General features: G+C 39.7%; 1 protein-coding gene across 3 annotated transcripts in view; it reads left to right on the top strand.

Annotated features, from left to right (window-relative positions):
• The window catches only part of MAP3K3 (mitogen-activated protein kinase kinase kinase 3), a 69,789-nt gene that overhangs the window by 26,802 nt on the left and 26,308 nt on the right, over positions 1 to 16,679 (top strand). For all 3 annotated transcript variants that reach the window (XM_072781195.1, XM_072781196.1, XM_072781197.1), the window contains exons 3-5: positions 397 to 437; positions 5,297 to 5,396; positions 13,000 to 13,113. In XM_072781195.1, coding sequence (XP_072637296.1) covers positions 397 to 437; positions 5,297 to 5,396; positions 13,000 to 13,113 — 255 coding nt within the window. The remainder of the gene's footprint in view (positions 1 to 396; positions 438 to 5,296; positions 5,397 to 12,999; positions 13,114 to 16,679) is intronic.

Below are 16,679 nucleotides of genomic sequence, written 5' to 3'. Positions count from 1 at the left end.
AGCTAGGAAGTATCCATTCTAAGGGTTTCTCTTTCTGTTTAGTCACAGTAGCCAAGAAGGAAACATATCCTGGCCAGGAGGCAATGTGGTGGGAGAAACTCCAGAGCCAGTGTAGAAATAGAGTGTATGAACATAGAAATGACATGTCAGAGCATAGCAGCTGAACTGGGGTAGCCACTTAGGGATCTTGTCCCAAGAGCTTTGTTGCTCCTGAGGTTAGAACTCAAAAGGCTCCGAACTCATTGGAAAGGAATGTGTATGAGGTAGAGAAGCTGGAACAGGAGCCATCAGGGATGTTTGCCTAACCTTGCTAAAGGACTACCTGAAGCTTACCTGGGAATGGCAGGATAACACATGCCAGAGAACCCACTAACCTGTCTATCATTCCTTTGACAGAGTGACGTCAGAATCAAGTTTGAGCACAACGGGGAGAGGCGGTAAGTCTGCCTTCTGTTCAGTGATTGTGTTGATGTGAGCTGCAGTTCTCAGAAAGCATTTAACTTCTGGAAGCTCTTTCCCTGGAGCGATCCCTATGGGGTCACTGGCTGGGTGATGGGGTTGATTGGGCATAAAAAGGTGATTTTTATCTTTGGCTTGGCTTAACAATTGAATTTTATTTCTGGTGTTAGAAATGGAAACCATTTCAACTGCTGATGTTTTACTCTTTTGCTCTTATTCTACTCCTGTGGGTCCACCATTTTGCTAGGGGAGGAAGTCAGGACTCCAGGTCTACTCAGAGTTATGACTTCCAAACACACTGACACTGTGCCACCTGTGAGCATCAGAAGGAGATTTAGATTCTCCTGTGATGTGGTGCATTCCTAGCCCAGTAGAATGGCCCTGGCTCTGTCCACATCAGGGCCAGGTTAGTGAGTTGGAAATTTCTTTATAATGTGTCTGGGTTGGGAAGCTGCATCAAGTCCATCAATTGTGAAAGATTTCAGATCATTTGAGGATTTAGAAAGAGGGAGTTTTTCAGTCTATATTTAGTATCTTTCCTTGTTAAGGAAGTGAAAGTGATGTTACAAAATCCTTCTGTCCTTTTCTCCATTGTTAGTATTTAATTTTTTGTAGGAAGTCAAGGTAGAAGTTCTCAGTTGAGAAAAATAGGACTCCACTTAATTTCTCAAATTATTTAAGGAAAAACTTATTTTTTTAAAGATTCCATTTTTAAGTAATGTCTACACCCAACATGGGGCTCAAACTGACAACCCCGAGATCAAGAGATGCATGCTTCACCACCTGAGCCAGTGGGGTACCCCTTAAGGAAATATGTTTAAGATTTTATTTATTTATTTTAGAGAGAGGGACAGCATAAGTGGGAAGGGCAGAAGGAGAGGGCAAGAGAGAATCCCAAGCAGACTCTATGCTAAGCACAGATCCTGACACGGGGCTTGATCCCAGGACCCTGAGATTATGACCTGAACCAAAACCAAGAGTCAGACGTTTAACTGACTGCGCCAGCCAGGTGCCTCGAGGAAGAACTTTTAAAAAGCATACCAAACTCTGGTCATGATAATTGGGACCCTATATGTGCATGCATGTGGCATATATGTGCCTAAGTGTGCTTTTCAGTATCTGTTTCCTGCTATGCCATTCTCTCCCATTGATATCCTTCTTTTTCTTTTGCTTTGAACATTTGGGAATGTGAAGAGCATGCTGATAAGAATAAGCTCTTCTTACTGTGTAAGTCCCACCAGAGGACCTTAGTGCCTCTAAACATTGGTAGCTCAGGTCCAGATACAGGGCTGCTGTTCTCCCTTAAAAAGATACATTCACAAGCCTGCAAGGTTGTCAGAGGTTGCCTAATGGAAACACTGTGATTTGCGGAGCCTTATTCCTGCTGCTGCCATGTGGGTTCTAGGCCTAGAAGGAGGAAAGTCTTCTGAGCTCTGTCCTCTCATCCTGTTCCTGCCAGTAGCAGGGAAGTCAAATTGTCACTTCATTGTTGCTGCTTTTCACACTTCTGACATGACTGGGTTTTAAAGGGGTTGCCAAACTTGGAGTAGCAGAGAGTTTTCAGAAGTAGATACAAAATCAAAAGCTCAATTGTGTTGGAGCCTAATTATGCAGTTACGCTCTCCTGAATTCCTGTTCTCAAAGTGGTATGTAGTTACAGTGAGCAGACTTACACTGAGAAAGTGTATGTGTTTAGTTTCAGAGAAGCTGCCAGATCGAAACCACAAATATTTAAGGTGGTCAGGCAGGAATGGCCTTTCGAAGCCCTGAGCAAAATCTTGGTATCAAGATTTTGAAAACTGTGCATTCTCTTTTTATGGCGCTGTTTTCAGGAGCCATGGCATTTCACTGTTTGTGTACTATGTGTGGAATTGAGGACTTTATAAAGTTGGTGCAGGGAAGCCAAGTTTAAGCTGCTCTGTGCCAGACAGCTCTGGTGTCATGTGTTTCAAGTCTTAGGATTTTGTAGAGAATATTATTGTGGGTTTTCTTTACTTTTTTTGCAGGAGTGTGGATAGTATCTATCTAAATGTTGTAGACCATTATAGAGTTAGAACATACAGAAAAGAGGAAAGAAATAGTGACTTTTTCCATTTATCTATGCCAGGTATCCATTCTGTTTCCCTTTACTTTGGAAGGGTGTAGGGACCAGGTTCCTAATGCTTTTCCCTTTTAGCCCCAGGAGGGCGGAAGAGGTGGACTATAGATTCAAACTCCTTCCCTTTGAAACCCTTCCTGTCTGGACAGTGGTGGGGGTGGTTGTCACAGGTGTTAGGCTCCTCTTTGAAGCACGGACTAAAAATGCCTTTTATTCAGTTTAATGGCAGCAGCTTAGATCTTACCAAACCTGAAAGTCCTGGTTTCTGATCTTGACTTTGGGGCTGCTTCTGGAGGTTTTGAATGGCTCATTGCCAGACCAAATGTCGGAGAATTTATCTGAGCCTGATCCTTTTCTAACAGTGTGCTAGGGACATCCAAAACGTCTCCTGGTATTTTATTCAGAGAGACTTTTGCTAAGGTCCTGATAAATGGGGTATGATTTGCTATTAGGAATTAATGGGAAAGCATTCTCTCAAAAGACTCCAGAAAACGCGTATATCTACATAGCGTCTAATAGTATCACTCCTTGGAACAGTTGATTTGAGGGGAAAAAATACAAGGATTACAGTATGGATGGATTTCTAGATGGAATATAAACTAATATATTCAGCAATATAATTTCAAAAAATCAAAGGTGATGAATGAAGGAAAAGTTATGGAGAAAATGTCTTCTTGAGATGTTAGGCTTTGTGTGAAAGATAGGATAGACTATGGTTGATAGAAGTATGCTATCAGTGTTATCCAAAAGAACTTTCTGGTATAATGTAAATGTTATATACCTGTGTTGTTCAGTGTGGTAGCCACCGGTCACTTGTGGCTAGTGAGCACTTGCATTGTGCCTAGTAAGACTGAGGAACCAATTTAAAATGTAATTTTAATTAATTTGAGTTTAGCCACATGTAGCTAGTGGCTGCCATATTGAAGAGCACAGTTCTAGATTATGGAAGCTTTTCTGCTGCCCACTTATTTATGCCAGCCTGGCACAGAAGAGTATTAAAGAAATTATCTGGTCAGATGCCATTAAAATCCAGCAGCTTAGATCCTTCTCTCCTGTGGCTTGTTGCTTCTTCCTCTAGTTATAGCACTTCCCACTCTAGGGGATCAGAGAAGATGTAAAAGAACCATACTTCTTAGCATCAAGGAGGGCAAGAATTATAGAGGCTCTAGGTCTGAGTGCTGCACTAGTGCTGACTACTAAGCACTAGTCAGATTTTGTTCAGTTTAAGCTACCAAGAGATGAAGGTGGTTTTGATATGCATTTTCCACCATCACATTAAACATAACTTCATATGTTTATTAGCCATTCAGAATTCCTTGAATTGTGTCATCATATCCTTTGCCTATGTTTCTGTTGGGTTGTCTTTTTCTTACTGATTTTGCAAGGATTTTTTTTTTCCAAGCCTGATACTTGTTTTTCAACTTTGTCGATGGCTCATTTTGCTATCAGAATTTTTGTTGTCAGGGGTACCTGGGTGGGTGGCTTAGTCGGTTGAGTGTCCCTCTCTTGATTTTGGCTCAGGTTGTGATCTCAGGGTCTTGAGATTGAGCCCTGTGTTGGGCTCCACACTCAGCAGGGAGTCTGCTTAAGGATTTTCTCCCTCTCCTTTTGCCCTTCCCCCTGCTCAAATGTGCATGCGCTCTCTCTCTCTCAAATAAATAAATTTTTGTTGTTAAATCTTTTTCTTGTCATCTATATTTAATGTAATTCTTCGGAAGACCTTCCCCACCTCAATATTTTTAATCCTGTACTTCTTCTAAATATATATATGTAGAATGTATATGTGAGTTTCTTTCTGATACATTCTTGTTTCATTTATCTCTGCTTATTTTTGTCTTAAAGATTTGAGTTTTTAGAGTATTGGGTTGAACTTACATGAAATTGCCACTTTTGTGCATCAAAAATTGTTAACTACCAGCAATATCATATAGTTCAAACTAATATATCTATTAAAACTTTTTATTATGAAAATTTCAAATACACACAAAAGTAGAGAGACTGTCATACTGAATTCTTCTGAACCTGTAACACAGCTTCAACATTATCAACATTTTGCCAATTTTTTGTATATCTCATTCTTGTTTCATTCCTCTTGTATATTTCATCTATCCCCACTTTAAAATTTTGCTGTGTTATTTAATTGACAAATAATTTTAACACCTATTTGAACAGGTTCTGACTTTATAGAAGTTGTTCTTTGAACTGATCTAATGAGTCTCTCTAGAAAAGTGTTAATATCAATGCTACTTATATAATCACGTGTCACTAATTAAGAAAATGTAGTCATATAACCAACTTAAGGGGAATTCCTTTGACTCTGAAGTAGGAAATCTCAATTCTGAGGATAATTAGCATTGAGATTCCTCTGGCATCAGCAATGGACAAGACCTCCTTAGTCCTGGAGTTGAGTCACTTAGGAGTTAAGACCATGTTTTCAGGACCACTTCTCTTGTCTTCACGTTTTCTTCCTATCAGGAGTCTTTGGAACCTAGTTTTAAATCCAGGTGTTCTGCTTTGATACTGAACTGTCATGGTAGAACAATTGTTGGGATTGAGCAATGCTTGTGATGCTCAGAAGGGTGAAAAAAATGAAGTAGATAAGAAACAGAAGACAATTTGTACAAAGGGAGAAAAAAGAATCCTATGCCTACAAGAGCAGGAAGATATCATTCAGACATCCTAGCTTTCTGAATCTGACTTTTAAAATACACAATTAACTCCACTTCCTACTCTTTTCAGAATTATAGCATTCAGCCGGCCTGTGAGATATGAAGACGTGGAACACAAGGTGACAACAGTGTTTGGGCAGCCTCTTGATCTACATTACATGAACAATGAGGTAAGAAACTAGATGGATGGTGTGGGGTTAAGGAGGGGTGAAAGCTAACTACCTTTTCTCCCTGTTTAACTGAGAATTTTGTAGTTTGTTCCTCTAATATCATCTGGAGGTTTCCATTTTCTGGAACCTCTTTTCTTAATTCCAATCGTTCTGGGGTTTACATGGGAGATTACATAGCTATTTCCATTTCTGTGCTCATTCAGTGCTAGTAGTTCCATAGTGGAATCAGGTATCGTGCCAGGGCTTATATTGTCTCCTTTACATTTTGTAACTTATCTTTTTCTTTCCAGCACAGCCTTAACAAGAAGCAGAGGTTTAGAATGGTCTGGAGAGGTGTGGAAAACTGATGGGTAGTTCCTTTATTGACAGTCATAAATGCTAGATTCTTCTCAGAGTTTAACTGCCAACTGTAGCTTGTTTCCAAAGTTATCACCTATGTAGGTGATTTCTTTAACTCTTCCTTCTCTTGCCTTCCACTTCTGTAGTCCTTATTTTTTCATACTTAGAATATTATCCAGTAAGGGATTCTTATAAGTGTCAATTACTTGGCTGCTTTTCCAGCTCTAAGAAAGGTACTAGAGGCTACAGTCTGCTTGGTCTGGTGCTGCACATTAGTGTGAGAGGCAGTGTGTTGGTGCCTAGTAAAGAGTGTGCATCTGGAGGGAATTGAGTTGGGGGACAAGACAAGAAAGCTGGGCACCTTCCTGGCCCTTTGAGAAACAAGTCCTTAATTCTTGGTTGAAGAGTTAAGAATCTCCTCCATAGAGCAACCCAAGTGTCCATCAATAGATTAGTGATCAAGAAGATGTGTGTGTGTGTATACATATATATATACACACACACACACACACACACACACAATGGAATATTACTCAGCCATAAGAAGATGAGATCTTGCCATGTGCAACAGCATAGATAGACCTAGACGGTAGTATGCTAAGTAAAATAAGTCAGAGAAAGACAAATACCAAAGATTTCAGTTATATGTAGAATCTATAACATAAATGAATAAATAAAAAGCAGGAAAAGACCCATAAATACAGAGAACAAACTGATGGTTATCAGAGGGGAGTGGATAGGAGAAGGGCAAAATGGTTGAAGGGGAGTAGGAGATACAAGTTTCCAGTTATGGAATGAATAAATCATGGGGATAAAAGGTATAGCATAGGGAATATAGTCAGTAGTACTGTATGGCAATAGATGGTAGTTATACTTGTGGTGAGCCCAGCATAAAGTATAGACTTGTTAAATCACTGTGTTGTATACCTGAAACTAATGTAACATTATGTGTCAACTATATTTAAAAAAACAAAACAAAACAGAGGTGTCTGGGTGGCTCAGTTGATTAAGCGTCTGCCTTCGGCTCAGATCATGATCTCAGAGTCCTGGGATTGAGCCCCCCATCAGGCTCCTTGCTTAGCGAGGAGCCTGCTTTTCTCTCTCCCTCTGCCTGCCATGCTCTCTTTCTGTCAAATAAATAAATAAAATCATTAAAAAAAAAAAAAAAAACCCGTCAGCTCAAGGGGGATTAAAAAAGGCACTTCTTCTATAGTTTGGGGCAAAAATCTACAGGGGCTGAGATTTGTTAGCTAAAAACTGCCTGGTCCCCTGTACACAAAATGTACAACTATGATTGGATGTATTGCTAAATAGCTAACAAAAATAAGACCATCTGATCTTTTGTTTTTTGGACAAATTTTAGAAATGCAACAAATTTGGAAAATAAACCACTAACTCCATAGTTAATAAGTAATGCAGATGTAAGTAAAGTATGTAAACAAAAACATTTGAAATATAGGATATGAGGGGTGCCTGGGTGGCTCAATCAGTTAAGTGTTAGAATCTTGATTTTGGCTCAGGTCATGATCTCAGGGTTGGGAGATTGAGCCCTGCATCAATCTTCACACTGGATGTGGAGCCTGCTTAAGATTCTGTCTCGCTCACTCGCCCAATCCCTTACCTTGCACATACTTTCTTTCCCTCCCTCTAAATAAATAAATAAATGAATGAATGAATGAATGAATGAATGAATGTTATGAGAACCCAAACCATATAAATGTCAAATCCATAGAACTTTTTCAAATTGCAGCTCAAGCTTCAGTTACTGAATAAGAAAGTGAGGCTGGAGTCAGCTGGGGAATCAGCATTAAAGAAGGTATTCCTCGGGTAGTAAAGATTTTTCTGAATGACTTAGTACTTGTTTCTGTTTCCATTAAGAATTCCGCATGTAGGGTGCCTGGGTGGTTCATTTGGGTAAGCATCTGCCTTTGGCTCAGGTCATGATCCCAGGGTTTTGGAATTGAGCCCTGCATCAGACTCCTTGCTCAGTGGGGAGTCTGCTTCTCCCTCTCCCTTTCTCTCTCCCCCTGCTGTGCTATCTCACTCTCTCAAATACATAAATAATATCTTTAAAAAAAAAAAAAAAAAAGAATTCCACATGTCCCAAAATCCATTCTCAAACTCTTTTGCCAATAAAGTGACTGCCCAAAATGTTAGTCATTCATTTATTCAAATATTTATGCAGATATTAAGTCTAAAGTCAAACATAAGTAATTGTCATTAATTATTTTTTTTAAGATTTTGTTTATTATTTATTTATTCTTGAGAGACAGAGAGAGAGAGAGGCAGAGACACAGGCAGATGGAGAAGCAGGCTCCATGCAGGAAGCCCGACGTGGGACCGATCCCGGGTCTCCAGGATCATGCCCCGGGCCAAAGACGGCGCTAAACTGCTGAACCACCTGGGCTGCCCTGTCATTATTTTAGATCACAGATGTCTTTCCATACTCTGCTGATCTCAGTGACCAAGAGTTGACTAATTTACATTTTATTAATTTAAAATCCCTCAACCTCTTTTTCTTTTTTTTTCTTTTTTAATAAATTTATTTTTTATTGGTGTTCAATTTACCAACATACAGAATAACACCCAGTGCTCATCCTGTCAAGTGCCCAGTGCCCATCACCCATTCACCCCCACCCCCCACCCTCCTCCCCTTCCACCACTCCTAGTTCGTTTCCCAGAGTTAGGAGTCTTTATGTTCTGTCTCCCTTTCTGATATTTCCCACACATTTCTTCTCCCTTCCCTTCTATTCCCTTTCACTGTTATTTATATTCCCCAAATGAATGAGAACATATAATGTTTGTCCTTCTCCGATTGACTTACTTCATTCAGCATAATACCCTCCAGTTCCATCCACGTTGAAACAAATGGTGGGTATTTGTCATTTCTAATGGCTGAGTAATATTCCATTGTATACATAAACCACATCTTTATCCATTCATCTTTCGATGGACACCGAGGCTCCTTCCACAGTTTGGCTATTGTGGCCATTGCTGCTATAAACATCAGGGTGCAGGTGTCCCAGCGTTTCATTGCATCTGTATCTTTGGGGTAAATCCCCAACAGTGCAATTGCTGGGTCGTAAGGCAGGTCTATTTTTAACTCTTTGAGGAACCTCCACACAGTTTTCCAGAGTGGCTGCACCGGTTCACATTCCCACCAACAGTGTAAGAGGGTTCCCTTTTCTCCGCATCCTCTCCAACATTTGTGGTTTCCTGCCTTGTTAATTTTCCCCATTCTCACTGGTGTGAGGTGGTATCTCATTGTGGTTTTGATTTGTATTTCCCTAATGGCAAGTGATGCAGAGCATTTTTTCATGTGCATGTTGGCCATGTCTGTATCTTCCTCTGTGAGATTTCTGTTCATGTCTTTTGCCCATTTCATGATTGGATTGTTTGTGTCTTTGGTGTTGAGTTTAAGAAGTTCTTTATAGATCTTGGAAACTAGCCCTTTATCTGATAGGTCATTTGCAAATATCTTCTCCCATTCTGTAGGTTGTCTTTCAGTTTTGTTGACTGTATCCTTTGCTGTGCAAAAGCTTCTTATCTTGATGAAGTCCCAATAGTTCATTTTTACTCATACAGCAATTTGGTAGCATGGCAGGATACAAAATCAATGCCCAGAAATCAGTGGCATTTCTATACACTAACCATGAGACTGAAGAAAGAGAAATTAAGGAGTCAATCCCATTTACAATTGCACCCAAAAGCATAAGATACATAGGAATAAACCTAACCAAAGAGGTAAAAGGATCTATACCCTAAAAACTACAGAACACTTCTGAAAGAAATTGAGGAAGACACAAAGAGATGGAAAAATATTCCATGCTCATGGATTGGCAGAATTAATATTGTGAAAATGTCCATGTTACCCAGGGCAATTTACACGTTTAATGCAATCCCTATCAAAATACCATGGACTTTCTTCAGAGAGTTAGAACAAATTATTTTAAGATTTGTGTGGAATCAGAAAAGACCCCGAATAGCCAGGGGAATTTTAAAAAAGAAAACCATATCTGGGGGCATCACAATGCCAGATTTCAGGTTGTACTACAAAGCTGTGGTCATCAAGACAGTGTGGTACTGGCACAAAAACAGACACATAGATCAGTGGAACAGAATAGAGAATCCAGAAGTGGACCCTGAACTTTATGGGCAACTAATATTCGATAAAGGAGGAAAGACTATCCATTGGAAAAAAGACAGTCTCTTCAATAAATGGTGCTGGGAAAATTGGACATCCACATGCAGAAGAATGAAACTAGACCACTCTCTTACACCATACACAAAGATAAACTCAAAATGGATGAAAGATCTACATGTGAGACAAGATTCCATCAAAATCCTAGAAGAGAACACAGGCAACACCCTTTTTGAACTCAGCCACAGTAACTTCTTGCAAGATACATCCACGAAGGCAAAAGAATCAACCTCTTTTTCTTTTCTTTGCCCTCTAAACCTTGCCCTGTCAGGATTTGAGAACCACAAATGAGAAATCTCTTGAGACTTCATTTTATGTTTATTGTTAGTAATAATAGCTTTATTGAGGTGTTATTCACCTACCATAAAATTTATCCTTTTAAACTGTACAATTCAGGGTATCCCTGGGTGGCTCAGTGGTTTAGCGCCTGCCTTTGGCCCAGGGCGTGATCCTGGAGTCCAAGATCAAGTCCCACATCAGGCTCCCTGCATGGAGCCTGCTTCTCCCTCGGCCTGTGTCTCTTCCTCTCTCTCTCAGTCTGTGTCGCTCATGAATAAATAAAATCTTTAAAAAATAAAAAAATAAACTGTACAATTCAGAGGTTTTTTTTTTTTATACACTTACAGATTTGTATGACCAACACTACTATCTAATTTCAGATACCCCAAAGCAAAGGCCTGTACCCATTAGCAGTCACTTCCTCTTCCCTTCTCTCCCCAGCCCCTGGCAGGCAAACACAAATCTACCTTCTGTCTCTCTGGATTTGCCTATTCTGAACATATCATATGCATGGAATCATACAATATATGGCTTTTAGTGTTTGGCTTCTTTCACTTAGCATAATGTTTTCAAGGTAAGAATACTTCATTATATGGATAAACCACACCTTATGCATCCATCTATCTGTTGGTGAATACTTGAGTTGTTTTCACCTTTTGTCTATTATGAATAATGCTGCTATAAACATTTGTGTGCATATTCTCATATGCACGTATGTTTTCAGTTCTCTAGAGTACACACTTAGGAGTGGAACTCTTATGGTAACTGTATGTTTAGCTTTTTGATAAACTGCCCATCCTTCCCATATCCCCTGTACCATTTCACATTCCTACCAGCAACATATGAAAGTTGTAATTTCTGTATCCTCACCAATACTTATTATTTTCTGGGTTTTTGTTTATTTTATTTTTTTTTAAATTATAGCCATGCTAGTAGATGTGGTGTCTCATTGTGGTTTTGATTTGCATTTCCCTAATGCCTATGATATGGTGCATCTTTTCAGTGCTTGCTAGCTTTTGTCTTCTCTGGATAATGTCTGACCATTAAAAAGAATTGGGTTATTTATTCTCTTACTGTTGCGTTATAGGAGTTCTTTATATAACCTGGATATCTAGACCTATACTGTACATTTACAAAGTTGTAGTTTATTTGTTTACTTTAAAGTCTACCCCAATTACTTCTTTATCTCTCTCCCACCTCCCACAACAATCTTTCTTTATTCCTACTTTGAGTGTTACAGGAAGAAATTCTTTTAATATAATGATATGATTTGTAAAATTTTCTCCCATTCTATGAATTCTCTTAAAATTTTATTTTGTTTTTTAATTTTATTTTATCCTTTCTTATTTATTTTAAGTAATCTCTACACGTAACATGGGGTTCGAACTCACAACCCCAAGATCAAGAGTTGCATGCTCTTAGCCAGCTAGGCACCCCTTGAAATGTTCTTTTAAACACTGGCCTTGCTATTTGTGTTTTCCTGGCTATGGTTTAGAGTTGTCATCTCTGAGAACTGATGAAATTAATTGGACTTTTTCTTAATTTTGTGTTTGCCACAAATGTATAAGATCTGACATTTGCTGGGTCCCAGGCAAAGCATACTTTTCTTTTAGTATCAAATACTCATAGTGTCCTCTAGATTTAAAGATTTATTTATTTATTTGAGAGAGTGAGAGAGAGAGAGAGCAGGAAGAGGGGCAGAGGGAGAGAGAAACTTAAGCAGACTCCATGTTGATGTCACAGCCCAGAGATCACAACTGAGCTGAAACTAAGAGTTGGACACTTAACAAATACCTTTAAATATAAAGGAACCACATGCTGCTATGCAGCCTAAATTTCTGTTCTTTTTTTTTTTTTTTTTTTTTTTTTTAGATTTTATTTATTTATTCATGAGAGAGAGAGAGAGAGAAAGGCAGAGGCACAGGCAGAGGGAGAAGCAGGCTCCATGCACCGGGAGCCCGACGTGGGATTCGATCCCGGGCCTCCAGGATCGCGCCCTGGGCCAAAGGCAGGCGCCAAACCGCTGCGCCACCCAGGGATCCCTAAAGGATGTTTTTAAAGAGGAAGCAAGGGCAGTCCGGGTGGCTCAGCTGTTTGGCGCCTGCCTTGGGACCCGGGTGTGATCCAGGAGACCCTGGATCGAGTCTCACGTCAGGCTCCCTGCATGAAGCCTGCTTCTCCCTCTGCCTATGTCTCCGCCTCTCTCTCTCTCTCTCTCTCTCTCTCTCTCATGAATAAATAAATAAATAAAATTTAAAAAATAAAATAAAGAGGAAGTGCTTCTCAGAAAATATCTTCAAGCAATGGGGTGTGCAATAGCAGTAGATGAACTCAGAAACATAAAGCTAAACAAAAGAAACTAGATGCAAAAGACTATGACCTGAATTGAATATGTATGAAGTATGATTCCATGTGTAGCAAATGTCCAAATGAGGCAAATATAGAGACAAAAAGTAGAATAGTAGTTGCTAGAGGCTGCAGGTGAGAAGAGGGAGTGACTACAAGTGAGTGCAGGATCTTTCTGGCAAAATGTAAATGTTAAAAATTGAATTATGGCGATGGTTGCACAATTGCAAGTTTATTAAAAAATTATTGAATAGTTGTACACTTAAGGAAAAGAAAAAGAAAATATCTATATGGTTTCAATTAGTTTTAACATCCCGTAGTATCCAATGAGATTGTTTTCCTTCAGACTTATTTTTTGTTGTTGTTTATTTTGCTTATATTTAGAAACTAAAGATTTTTATCTTATATGCTTCTCTTTTTCTGTGTCCTGTGTCACAGCTCTCCATCCTGCTGAAGAACCAAGATGATCTTGATAAAGCGATTGACATATTAGATAGAAGCTCAAGCATGAAAAGCCTTAGGATATTGCTGCTGTCCCAGGACAGAAACCATGTAAGTAGCCCCTATGATGGCCTGGTAGCTAAAGACAAGACTTGCTGTGCTTCAGGAGTTTACCTGGCTTCCTTGACAGAATTTTGTGTTCCTCAACTGCTGTTAAAGTAAGCACATAATGGGGGGGCGTTTGGGTGGATCAGTTGGTTGGGTGTCCTACTCTTGATTTCAGCTCAGGTCATGATCTCAGGGTCATGAGATCAAACCCTGCATTGGGCTACATGTTGGCCGTGGAGCCTGCTTAAGATTCTCTCTAACCCTCTCCTTTTGTCTCTCCCCACCACCTTTTTCTCTCCCTAAAACAAATTTAAAAGTTTAAAATGAAGCAGGCATAGAAGTGCAGCCCAGCCTGAGTGGCCAGGTAGCATTTTGGATGTGATTTCACTGCAAAGTCAAGTCATCCATGTTGAAGTTGCAGCTAAAGGTTACTTGGCTTGTGACATGGGAGGAAGGAAAACATATGATAAAAGAGAAAATTCTTGGGATGCCTGGGTGGCTCAACAGTTGAACGTCTGCCTTCAGCTCAGTGCGTGATCCTGGAATCCCGAGATTCTCACATCGGGCTCCCAGCGGGGAGCCTACTTCTCCCTCAGCCTGTGTCTCTGCCTCTCTCTGTGTGTCTCTCATGAATGAATGAATGAATCAATCAATCAATCAATCAATCCAATCTAAAGAAAAAAAGAGAGAGAAAATTTTTTCTGTATTTTTGTTATTTCTTTTTTTTTTTTTTTTAAACTTTTATTTATTTATGATAGGCACACAGTGAGAGAGAGAGAGAGGCAGAGACACAGGCAGAGGGAGAAGCAGGCTCCATGCACCGGGAGCCCGACGTGGGATTCGATCCCGGGTCTCCAGGACCGCGCCCCGGGCCAAAGGCAGGCGCCAAACCGCTGCGCCACCCAGGGATCCCTATTTTTGTTATTTCAATTCAATTTGAATCCCAACAAGAGAGATTTGATGAGGGTGGGGTGTAGCAAAGGCTGCCAAGGATTTGAGACTATCATGTAAACCTCTCACAACTCCTCAGCAGTCATGCCTGTCTCTTGAGAAACATGTAGGAAACAGACTTTTCCTTCTGTTCAATGGAAAAAAGGCCACGGAGTGGGCTTCTTGTAACTTACTAGCTGCTTCCTTACCAAATGGCAGGCAATCTATAGAGGCCGTCAGAAGTGAGGAATTATCCCTTAAATAACTGCTTCTTTTAAAAGGTCTTTGATGCCTATATTTCGCAAGAATGATTGCAATTTGGGTCTGTCGTCATCTTTTTCTTCTTCTTTTTAAGATTTTGTTTATTTGAGAGAGAGAGATTGAGCATGAGTGGGGGCAGAGGGAGAGGGAGAAGCAGACTCCCTGCTGAGCAGCTAGAACTGATGTGGCGCTCCATTCCAGGATCCCAAGATCACGACCTGAGCCAAAAGTAGATGCTTAACTGACTGAGCCACCCAGGAGCCCCCTTACCATGTATTTTTAAAAAGATGTTTTGGGATCGGGCTGTCCTACTCATTAGGGAGAGGCACAAGAGAATGCAGTTAGGAGGCCTTAGAATAAAGAAGACATTTTCTAATATTATAGACATGTCCATGTGATTGAGGATTGGTCTTCTCTGTCCCAGATGTATCTTTTTTCTAGATATGTTTTGGGAAGTATTCTGAAGTAAAATATATACTTTATTATTTTATTTCTCTGTTCAAGTTACTTACCTGCTCCTTATAGTCTTTCTTTATTGCCTCTCATAGAAGGTCTAAATATAGTCTAGCATCCAGGGTTTATCACCAGATATCCTTCTTTCCAATTCTGCAGTCTTCCATATCCCTCAACATACTCATCATACTCCCACCCATTCTGCAGTTCTTCCTTATTGCTCTTTGCTAGACCGTGGCTATGACCTTGTTTTTAGGATCTTACTTGATTTACCTGCTACAGAGTGGTCAGTGTTTGTGACTGCAGCCATCTTATCTTGGTTATTCCCTGTTCCTTTAGTCATTGGATATAATGTGCACACTAGTTTATAGGTTGCTTAGTAATTGCCCTCTAGTTGATACATATTTGTAAGTTTTACCCCAAAAGATTATTAAGCTCCTCAAGAGCAGGAGCTGTGATTTATTGTTTTGGGACCCCTTCCCCACCCATCCTCTAAAGAAAACACAATGAATGCTTCTTAATTATTAGTAAAAGTCAAGTGGAGATCATATTCAGCAAACCCCTTCTATACAGAAGAAGCTAGAATTAGGCTTCGGTTTAATGGTGTAATTGCTTGACTAGAAGCTAGCACCCTTGATTATGATCTCTTCATTCCCTTGATGAGAATGTATAGATAAATGGTTCTTTACATCCACTTTCCCATCCTTTAAGGGGTATGCATGGCTGCAGATACTGCTGCAACACCCAAGCTGTTTGAAAAATGACCATCTGAGCTCTGATGCCTATGGCATTGCATTAGATGTTGCATAAAATAAATGCCACGTTGATGCCTCTCTAAGGACTTTTATATATATATATATATATATACACACACACACACATATATATATATATATATATATATAAATTTTTAGGACTTATATTTTTAAAAATTACTATAAAGTCAGTATAAATTCCCCCCTTCCCCTGTCAATCCCCTGTCAATATAACTTTTTATAAAGCTTTATTTATTTTTAAATATTTTATTTATTTATTCATGAGAGGTGAGAGAGGTAGAGACATAGGCAGAGGGAGAAGCAGGCTCCATGCAGGGAGCTCAAAGTGGGACTCGATCCCAGGACACTGGGATCACACCCTGAGCCGAAGGCAGACACTCAACTATTGAGCCACTCAGGCGTCCCTTTATAAAATTTTAAAAAGAGAGAATTATTAGGGCGTCTGGGTGACACAATCCACCTCTTGGTTTCATCTCATGTGTGATGCTGTGGTTATGAGATTGAGCCCTGTTTTGGTCTCCACACTCAGTGGGGAATTTGCTTGGGACTCTCTCCCTGCTGCCTATTTTTCTCTCTCAATTAAATAAAGAAATTAAATAAAGAGAGAATTACCCTATGCAATCCTATCACTATAACACACTCATCAATTGCTATTTACATGTACCCCTATAGTTTTGAGGTACATACTTTAAGTATTGTCATGGTAGTCCTCCAATTTTCTAATTTATTTTTTCACTTAACGCTGTGATGCACATTTTCCCATGTTAATGTGTGATCTTTGTAATTAAAATTTATCAAAATGCATAATTCCCTTGAGTAGATATACCATAATTTAATTAAATAACCATTTTTGTTATTATCAGGTCACTTAAGCTGCCCCAACTTTTTGCATTTATAAAGATTTACATTTAAGTCTAGCAGTTGTGGGTAGCCCAGGTGGCTCAGCGGTTTAGTGCCTGCCTTCAGTCCAGGGTGTGATCCTAGAGACCCGGGATCGAGTCCCACATCGGGCTCCTTACATGAAGCCTGTTTCTCCCTCTGCCTGTGTCTCTGCCTCTCTCTCTCTGTGTCTCTCATGAGTAAATAAATAAAATCTTTAAAAATAAAATAAAATAAAATGCTTTAAAAAAAAAAAGACTAGCAGTTGTG

This window comes from Canis lupus, chromosome 16 (genome assembly GCF_048164855.1).
Source record: "Canis lupus baileyi chromosome 16, mCanLup2.hap1, whole genome shotgun sequence".
NCBI lineage: Eukaryota > Metazoa > Chordata > Mammalia > Carnivora > Canidae > Canis > Canis lupus.
Note: the sequence above shows the minus strand (reverse complement) of the source record. Positions and strands in the feature narration are given on the sequence as shown.